The sequence below is a fragment of the Dysidea avara genome, chromosome 4 (assembly GCF_963678975.1).
Source record: "Dysidea avara chromosome 4, odDysAvar1.4, whole genome shotgun sequence".
In the NCBI taxonomy this organism is placed as follows: Eukaryota; Metazoa; Porifera; class Demospongiae; order Dictyoceratida; family Dysideidae; genus Dysidea; species Dysidea avara.
In genome coordinates this window covers 20,437,584-20,448,273 of record NC_089275.1, presented here as the reverse complement: position 1 = coordinate 20,448,273, position 10,690 = coordinate 20,437,584, and the positions used below count along the sequence as shown (strand labels likewise).

The 10,690-nt window shown below is 38.7% G+C and overlaps 1 protein-coding gene across 1 annotated transcript; it reads left to right on the top strand.

Annotated features, from left to right (window-relative positions):
- The first annotated feature begins 725 nt into the window (after window positions 1-725).
- Window positions 726-1,475, top strand: LOC136253654 (fibrinogen-like protein A). The gene has a single exon (XM_066046314.1). The coding sequence runs from the start codon at window positions 726-728 to the stop codon at window positions 1,473-1,475; it is 750 nt and encodes a 249-aa protein (XP_065902386.1).
- Window positions 1,476-10,690: the final 9,215 nt, after the last annotated feature.

Genomic DNA, 10,690 nt, shown 5'->3' with positions numbered 1-10,690 from the left:
TATGCTATTTTTAATTTAAAACACTGTATCACATGATCTTATTCTGAACATAGCAATATTTGCTACTGAATCATGAATAAATGTTACATCAGCTGATAAGTCAGGCTGGGATCAAAATTTAATATTATTTTCATTTGCAGTGTCAGTGATGATATGTTCTATGGCTCAAGTTGGTAATTTTATTACAACTTCTCATTTGTAGAGGTCTAGGAGCTAGCTTCTGCCAAATTTATGCTTGCAGGCACTTTTGCCATCCTATACTATACCAGAAATTTTATGCCAATAAAGGCCCAGTATAATGGACTCAAGCCTACAAGTCTAGCATGCATGTGTAAAAATGCACATGTACAGTTCCTAGAAACTGTGAACCATGCATAAAGCTTAAGGGCTTGCAGTATCATACACAGAGCTGCTGTTAGTGTGCAAATACATTTTCATTTGTATGCCAGACCAGCCTTAGTGGATAGCTACATAGCCACTATTGTGGCGTAATGGAATGTCACTTGTAAAACATAACTGATCACACACAAGTACAGCAGTCCTACTAGTGTTCTAATGAAGTTAATAGCAGCATCAACTGAAGCTTAGCATGTTAGTAGGTGAGGAAGAACACCTTCAAAATCACAAAACAAAATGTGTATAAATTGCCTACAGCAAAGCTGATCCAATAAGAAAAATTATCAACTCTTTGTACAGCAAGAAAGTCAGCGTGGTTCTATATAATAATGAAGATCATCTACATACAAATTGTAGCTCTGGTGGTATTTCTATCATCTGTCAATGCTGATGAATTTTGCAGGAATTATGTTGACCAGTACACTAGATTCAGATCAGAATGTAGTGTGAGCAGTATTGTACTCAACAGCTGCTGTGACCTACAACCATTCCAACTTTCAGTAGCTCCATCTGGTGTGTACAGGATAAGAAAGACACCATTTGATACTGCTGATGCCTACTGTGACATGAACACTACTGATGGAGGATGGATGGTCATACAAAGAAATAGGATCAACAGCACCACTGATTTCAACAGGAATTACACAGAATATGAACAAGGATTTGGAAATCTATTGGGAGACTTTTGGTATGGGCTTGAAGCATTGCACTGTCTCACTCAAAGAGTTGCATGGGAGATGAGGATAGATTATCAACTTGCTACTGGAACTACATCATTTCTTCATTACAACACATTCAGTGTGAACACTGCTGCTACAGGATATCAACTCATTGCTACTGCATTTACTGGGATAGGATTTAACTTCCTTAGTACTAATACTGGTCGGAGGTTTAGCACAGTAGACAATGACAACTCAAACTGTGCAAGGACTAGAAGCAGTGGATGGTGGTATAGCAATTGTGGTGTAGTAGCTCTTAATTCTCAACTACCACGTGTCCAACAAGTTGCATCATTTGTGGAGATGAAGATCCGTCCCAGGAATTGTAATGTGCAGATCTTTCAGGAGGCATCGCCATGACAGAACTTACAGTACATAGGGAATGCTTATTATGTCATTATACTGATATTGTAAATCTTTATTACATGCATTATTTTTGGATTAGAATATTCGACTGCAGGTATTAAGGCCACTGCAATGAGATAACTTGTTTCTCATCAACCACCCGCATCAAATTTTTAGTTATGCACATGCGCACCCATTATCGCACGTGATAAGGTTGGTATTAACAGCATGGCTCTCTTGTGTGTGACGGTAGTGGATTTATCTCGTAGAAAATCGCTGCTTCCTTGGGAAATCGTTCAATCCCATTCGGATACAGCTACCTTTCATGAATTTTTCAATTCTGTGTTGGTTCCGAAGCTGTCTAGCTCATCAACCACCACTGAAGCACCACAGGTGAGTTCTAGCTAGCTAGCCAGGGGCGGATCCAGAGTTTGGAAAGAGGGGGGCACCTTTCTGAAAAACAGTTGAAGACCAAAAAAACTTACTGAAAACCAGTTGAAGACCAAAAAAAAAAAAAAAAGGTCACAACAATAATAGCTAGTTATCCTTACCAACTATATCACGTCTGTTATGTAAAATAAAATCCTATTTATAGCTTCATAGGTAAGCTACACTGCCTCACGAACATTGTGACTGCTTTATTAGAGTAATTGACTGCTCTATTAGAGTATCTCGATCTTGTATGCAATTTCTTGAAGGGGGGGGGGGCATTTGCCCCAAATGCCCCATCCTGGATCCGCCACTGCTAGCTATATTGTTTTAAAAATATGAGCGTATTTTGGAATTGAAATGATCATATGCATGGTCGCCACTGTTGAAGTTTAATAATTGACTGCATGCAATCATTATAAATTAAGAGCCTATAAAAACTTCAGTAGCCGTATTGTCTATAGGTGGCCCTTTTATACAGTGTCGATCTATGGTTGCTTCTAGCTTCTTCTTACTTCTTATCTACTTTACCAGTTAGGCACTGGAGGGTGGACACAGAAGGCAGAGCCTGTTCGAGGTGTTTACCCATAGCCAAGGAGCCTAAAAGCTATATTGTATGATCAAGACACACGGTAGTGTTCAAGACACACGGTAGTGTGTCGTGCGGCCCAAGAAGCCGGCGCGCCACACCCGTGAGTATATTGACAGGAAGAACGAAAACGTCATTTTCACACATTTGTATCTCGGTGATCACTTATCTGATTGGAACCAAATTTGCTACACAGTTGCCCGCCAGCCAAGGGAGTCTACATTCCAAATTTGAAGGAAATCGTTTCAGCCATTTCCGAGATACGAGCTGCCAAAGTTTCGTTTTTTTTCTTCGTTTTTTTTCTTCTTCGTCTTTTCGCACACTTGCAAAAATTGCTATAACAAGCAAACGCGTACTCCGATCGCCTTGACATTTGGCACACAGAAAGGGAGTCCAACGGCGAATCCTAGCATCAAATTTAGTACAAATCCGATGAATGGTTCAGGAGTTATGACCGATTATTCGCGTAAAACAAGATCGATTTGTTGTCACGCCTACAGGGTAAACCGCTTCATTGAATGAGTTGAAAATTGCTATGTAGATGGAGTAACCATCGTAGGAGTGCCTTTTGGTGGTTTGAAAGGAATCTAGATAAAGACCACAGAGATATGACACAAAACCCAACCTGTGTCACAATTACGCGATCGATTTTTATGAATAAAAAAGTATTAGTTTTCACGCCTACTAGGCAAACCGCTTAGAGCAATGAGCTGAAAATCGGTGTATAGCTGGAATAATCTTCATAGAAAGTCCTTGCAGTAGTACAGAAGAATCGGATTACAAACCACTGAGTTATGATTCGAAAGCCAACTCCGTGTAGCAAATGCGAAATCGAGATACTCTAATAGAACAGTCACCCTAATAGAGCATTCGGCTAATTTATTTACTCCATTATAGAATTTTATTACATCACAAGTTATTCTGTAGGAAGTTCAGCTGCAAACAGTTAATCTTATGGACAGTTCAGCAAGAAGACAATCACCATGTGGAGAGTTAAGCAAATATATCACTATAGAGATTCAGAACATTACAAGTCACACTGAAGAAAGTTCAGCTATAAACAAGTCATGCACTGTGTAGAGAATTCAGCTACAATTAAGTCACTCTCTAGAGAATTCAGCTACACAGAATTCAGCTACACACAAGTCACTGTGGAGAGAGTTCAGCTACAAACAAATTACCCTTTAGAGTGATCAGCTACAAACAAAACACTTTGTAGGGTGTTCAGCTGCAACAAATCAACCTTTAGAGCGATCAGCAATGAACAAATCAACACAAATCTACCTGTAGAGAGATAAGCTAGAGACAAATTACCCTGTAGAGAGTTCAGCTACAAAAAATCACCCTGTAGAGACATCAGCTAGAAACTAGACACAATGTAAGGAGTTCAGCTACAAGCAAATCACCCTGTAGAGAGTTCAGCTACAAACAAACCAACCTGTAGAGCGATCAGCTAGAAACAAATTACCCTGAAGAGAGGTCAGCTACAAAAAATCACCCTGTAGAGATATCAGCTAGAAACAAATCACCCTGAAGAGAGGTCAGCTACAAAAAATCACCTTGTAGAGAAATCAACTACAAACAAAACACTTTGCAGAGAGTTCAGCTACAAACAAATTAACCTTTAGAGCGATCAGCAACAAACAAATCAACCTGTAGAGAGATAAGCTAGAAACAGATCACCCTGTAGAGAGTTCAGCTAAAACAAATCAATCTGCAGAGAGATCAGCTATGTACAAATCACCTTATAGATAGTTCAGCTACAAACAAATTACCTTGTAGAGAGATCGGCTACAAACAAATCACCCTGCAGAGAGAACAGCTACACACATATCAACTTGTATAGAGATCAACTACAAACAAATCACCCTGTAGAGAGATCAGCTACAAACTAGACACAAAGTAAGGAGTTCAGCTACAAACAAATCACCCTGTAGAGAGGTTAGCTACAAACTAGACACAAAGTAAGGAGTTCAGCTACAAGCAAGTTACCCTGTAGAGAGTTCATCTACAAGCAAATCAACCTGTAGAGAGATAAGCTAGAAACAAATCACCCTGTAGAGAGTTCAGCTACAAGCAAAACACCCTGCAGAGAGTTCAGCAATAAAGAAACCACCATGTAGAGAGTTCAGCTGCAAACAAATCACCTTATAGAGAGTTCAGCTACAAACAAATCACCCTGTAGAGAGATCAGCTAGAAACTAGACACAATGTAAGGAGTTCAGCTACAAGCAAATCACTCTTTAGTGAGTTCAGCTACAAACAAATCAACCTGCAGTGAGATCACCTACAAAAAAGCACCTTGTACAGAGTTCAGCTACAAACAAATTACCCTGTAGAGAGATCGGCTACAAACAAATCAACCTGTAGAAAGATCAGCTACACACAAATCAACTTGTAGAGAGATCAGCTACAAACAAATCACCCTGTAGAGAGATCAGCTAGAAACTACACACAATGTAAGGAGTTCAGCTACAAGTAAATCACCCTGTAGAGAGTTCAGCTAAAACAAATCAACCTGCAGAGAGATCAGCTACAAATAAATCACTTTATAGACAGTTCAGCTACAAACAAATTGCCTTGTAGAGAGATCGGCTGCAAATTAATCAACCTGCAGAGAGATCAGCTACACACAAATCAACTTGTAGAGAGATCAGCTACAAACAAATCACCCTGTAGAGAGATCAGCTAGAAAATAGATACAATGCAAGTAGTTCAGCTACAAGCAAAATCACCCTTTAGTGAGTTCAGCTACAAACAAATCAACCTGCAGTGAGATCACCCACAAAAACGCACTTGTACAGAGTTCAGTTACAAACAAATTACCCTGTAGAGAAATCAGGTAGAAGAATTCACCTTGTAGAGAGTTCAGCAACAAAGAAAACACCATGTAGAGAGTTCAGCTGGAAACAAATCACCCAGTAGAAAGATCAGCTAGAAGAAGTTACCTTGTAGAGAGTTCAGTTACAAGAAACCATCATATAGAGAGTTCAGCTACAAAGAAATTACCCCGTAGAGAGTTCAGCTAGAAGAAGTCACCTTGTAAAAGAGTTCAGCTACAAAGAAACCATCATGTACAGAGTTCAGCTACAAAGAAACCACCTGTACAGAATTCAACTACAAACAAATCACCCTGTATAGAGATCCGCTAGAAGAAGTTACCTTGTAGATAGTTCAGCTACAACAATTCACCCTGTAGAAAGATCAGCTAGAAGAAGTCACCTTGTAGAGTGTTCAGTTACAAAGAAACCATCATGTAGAGAGTTCAGCTGCAAACAAATCACTCTGTAGAGAGTTCAGCTACAAAGAAACCGCCATGTAGAGAGTTCAGCCTCATACAAACCACCTTGTAGAGAATTCAACTACAACAAATCACCCTGTAGAGAAGAAGTTACCTTGTAGAGAGTTCAGCTACAAAGAAACCATCATGTAGGGAGTTCAGCTACAAAGAAACCACCATGTAGAGAGTTTAGCTGCAAACAAATCACCTGTGGAGAGTTCAGCTAGAAACAAATCACCCCGTAGAGAGATCAGCTGGACGAAGTCACCTTGTAGAGAGTTCAGCTACAAAGAAACCATCATGTAGACAGTTCAGCTGCAAACAAATCACCCTGCAGAGAGTTCAGCTACAAAAAAAATCACCATGTAGAGAGTTCAGCTAGACGAAGTCACCTTATAGAGAGTTCAGCTACAAAGAAACCATCATGTAGAGAGTTCGGCTACAAAGACACCACCATGTAGAGAGTTTAGCTGCAAACAAATCACCTGTAGAGAGTTCAGCTAGAAACAAAATACCCTGTAGAGAGACCAGCTAGAAGAGGTTACCTTGTAGAGAGTTCAGTTACAAAGAAACCATCCTGTATATAGTTCAGCAACATTTCAAGTCACCCAGTAGAGAGATCAGCTGCAAAAAAATATCCTGTGGGGCATAATGGGCATGTAATAAATATATGTATATAATTTGTATAATTACTAATAAAATCAAAAATAATTGAAGTACTAAAATTCTTCTTTAAGTTCTCTTCTTCTTCCTGTAGTAAAGAAAAAAACACATGGGTTAAAAAAGCCCCAAAGCCAGCCATAGGCCAGCTTTGCAGTATACAAATACAAAAAGAAGTGATATCTAATCAAAAACAGCCAAGCTGTAAAAAAAGGTGCGGCCCCCAAAAAGGCCATGGTGAAAAAAGATGTGAAATCCAAGGTGGCGGCCAAGAAATGGCTGTGATGGTAGGTTAATGGTTACATTTTAATAACGACAATTCAGGTGAATTCTGTGCCGCTTGGTCTTGGCACCAAATTCACCTGAATTGTTGTTATTAAAATGTAACCATTAACCTACCATCACAGCCATTTCTTGGCCGCCACCTTGGATTTCACATCTTTTTTCACCATGGCCTTTTTGGGGGCCGCACCTTTTTTTACAGCTTGGCTGTTTTTGATAAGATATTAAAGGACACTGGAGCTAAGATGGAGAATATGGTATAGGGAAAGTATACAGTGTATATTGTATTAGGTTACAAATATGGTCTTTGTAGCTATTCTCAAAGCCACAAAATCCAGGTGGGGTTTAGTTTATGGGATATTGAAATCACTTGAATACATGGCATTTTATTGATCCACCCAGCCATGTCTAGCCAACCCAGTGGCCTCAAAAGAACCCAAAACATGCCAGGGGCGCTTATACTGAAAAGGGCATACATTATGGCTGCCATGATGCATAAGCAGACTTGATTATTTGATGCTTTTTATACTATAATGGCCATATAGAACGAACATCTTTTGCTGCATGGCATTAATAAAACTTTTTGCTCTGGTTAGGTGGATTTTGTTGAATATGGGCATAAATATATATTGCAAATTAGCTACTTTTTTATTAAGATTTTCAATTCACAGATTGCAGAAGTATTTGTTGGCAACAGCAAGGAATCCTTATCTTTAAAGGCTAACCCCGATTTAGCAGTAAATTCAGTAGCAAAAGAGTTTGGAAAGTTTATCAAGTTTTTGTTGATACTTCAGAAGATGTATGTGTGGTGGAAGTTCAACGTCCAAATGCATTTGACATTTTGAAACAATCTCAGTTAGAAATATCAAGGAAAAAGGTTCCATCATGTATTCAAGAGAGAAACAAAAAGGATAAGTTATATAATGAAATCATATATTACCTAGAATTAAAAAAACTTCATTGGAATTCTAATGAGGTAAATTCATCAGGAACCAATTTTGTAAAATCACTGTGTGAGGTTTTATGGTACATAGACGGGCATCAAAGTACCATTTCTGCTCGTGAATATCAAATTCCTGCTTGTTTTAAAGATTTTCAGGGATTCAATGCTCCTGAATTATCAAAACATCGCAAACGCTCAGCAGGTAATATGTCTGCTGATATCATTCAAAGCTTGAGTACAAAATTATTTAGATTATTGCAAGCTAATTATTTTTCAAGAGAAAATTGGGCGTCTATGAGGCAAAGTTGTGAACTGCTGGCAAACACCTTGCATCTTTATGCATGTGAAATTCAAGATAAAAGCAAAGTCATGAAAACTATTCATTCATCTGGTACACCCTGGAGATCCATTGACAAAAGTATGGATATTTTGTATTTAAAGCCAATTGGGAGTGTTTGCACTGAGCTTCAAGATATCTGTGAACAGCTCTCAAAGGCAGGCCCTTATTCCCTAATTGATTTGCATTCTTATCTACCCTCTGATAACCAGAAAAAGTATTACATGGTTAAGAAGCTTAAAGCTGGCTTATCTGTTTCTGCATTATTACTCATCTACTCAAGTGGTAATAATTGTGGAAATGCATATTTTGTTTGGCATGTACCAGACAATTGTCTTGATCAAGCACTCAAAAACAGCCAAGTGGTCATTGAAGAAATTAAAAAGCATATTCCAGTTTATCACACAAGGATGATGATTCAAGAATTTATTCAAAAGTTTGGGCGGGTAACACATACAGTTAAGCCAGCAGTTTTAAGATATTTTTATAAAGATCTTACAGGTGACTGCTCCAGTAGTGACACAACTGATCAGGCCGAAATTGACGAACGAGTGAAGCAAGCAATTGAAATGGAAGATCCATCTATAGTAATGGACCTCCGGCATAATAATTCTGGCATGAAGTCTCAATATGACGTGTTTTGGGATGAATGTAGTAAATTACTTGAAGAATCAGTTGGTACAGCTGTGGATGATCGTCGTCATACAAATATTACACACATTGCAAGTGCAATATCAATCCGTGACTTTAGAGATCAAGTAGCAGCAAGATGTCCAGCAGACACTAAAATTCCAAGTGTAGAATGGATTAGATTACAGTTTTGGCCCAAAGCACCCAATTCTCTAAGAGCCCTCCACCACACAGGCCGTTTTAAAGTACGCTTCAAAGTTCAACAGCGTCAGTTCAGAAAAGATCACCCAGATTGTCATTACGCAGCTGGTGTTTTTCGATATTTAAGAGAATATGCAGTTCTTTTTAGGGAACACTGCTTATTTTATTGCCTCGATGACAAACATAGGATAAAAATTGGCGAGCCCAATGTCCCAGTAGCAGCAGCTGAGCGAGGGCGTCGTGTATTCACAGCACCTGGCTCAGAGTTTTTGGTGGCTGATCATGACTTTACAAAGCTCAGCTTTATACCATCAGTCTTTTTTAAAGTTGCTATCCCAGATGATATTTCTGGCTCTTGGTATTCAGGTAAAGTCCATATTAGTTTAAAAGAAGGTACTTTTGAGCCATCCAGCCCAATAAGGCATGCTTCTGAACTTATTTCTTTGATCGAAACAGATGTTCAGTCAAAGCCTATTTTGTTTTTATATACTGATGGGGGTCCTGACCACCGGCTTACTTTTATTGCAGTTCAGTTATCTCTGATTTCATTATTTCTACAATTAGATCTAGATTATCTTTGTGCAGCCAGGACAGCCCCTTACCATTCATGGAGAAATCCAGTGGAGCGCATTATGTCAGTCATCAACCTGGGACTGCAATGTGTTGGACTCGCACGGAATGGAATGGATGATGACAGCGAACAGTTATTGGGAAAAGCTGGAAATATGAAGGAAATTAGAGCTGCAGCTGCTAAGCATCCCACACTGAGAGAGGCCATAATTTATTCAGTTGCTGGTCCAAAAATCTGTCTTGCACAAGTCCTATCAAGACTTCAACTAAAACAAGAAAGTTTTAATGTTTTTAATGCTGCTACTGCAGAATCTATGGACCAGTCTTTGACTATGCTAAAGCAAATTGATGACACAATAATAAATACATCTATTAACAAAAAATCCCTGCCTGATCACCCAAACTTGAAAGAGTTCATGTAACATTGCTGCAGGAAGCGGCATTACTTTTTTGAGATCCGTAAATGTGGCTCTTTAGAATGTAATATATGTAAGCCACCTCGATTATCTGAAGAAATATTTAAACAACTTAATTCATTGCCAGATCCTACACCTGGAAGTGACAACCATTATTTAAGTTTCAGCCAGATATTTGGTCAAGTTACCACTGAAGAACATCGACCATCTCTCCATGTCAAGACACCTAAAAAACACTACCATTTTCTGCAAGTGTGCAACATGTAAAGAATGTTGACATGATGATGTTGTGTGAGGAATGTGATATGTGGCGTCTGTTGTACTGTAAAACAAAGTTAAAGAAAACACAACGCACATCACTGGAGTCATTGCTTGACAACTATTCTTATACATGTGGCTCTTCATTACAGGATATGGAACTTCCAGAGCCCTTTTCAGAAGTATATGTGCGCAATATCAATTGCTATGACCCTATTGAGAAGCTGTACTATTCAGCAGGCTATACTCCAATATGTATTTACTGTGCTGAAGAAGTTGAAGTTGATGTGGACTCAGCGTTTTACCCTCAATGTGCACACTGCCAAAAACCTAAAATAAAAAAATAGATCATACTGCTTTTGTAATAGTGTATTATACAATTTTTCTTTATGTGTCAGCTACTGTATGAAGTTTTTATGTGACTTACAAATAATGAGATAATGAGATAACCCGCCCGCCCGCATCTGTTATTCTATGAGAAGCTGATGAGAAACAAGTTATCTCATTGCAGTGACCTAATAATGAATGGTTGAAATTCATGTAGTTCAACACTACAGGGTTATGGTGGCATATCTGGACCATCTGCATAATTTAGTAGGACACAAGCTTAAGAATACCAAACATAGCACCAATTT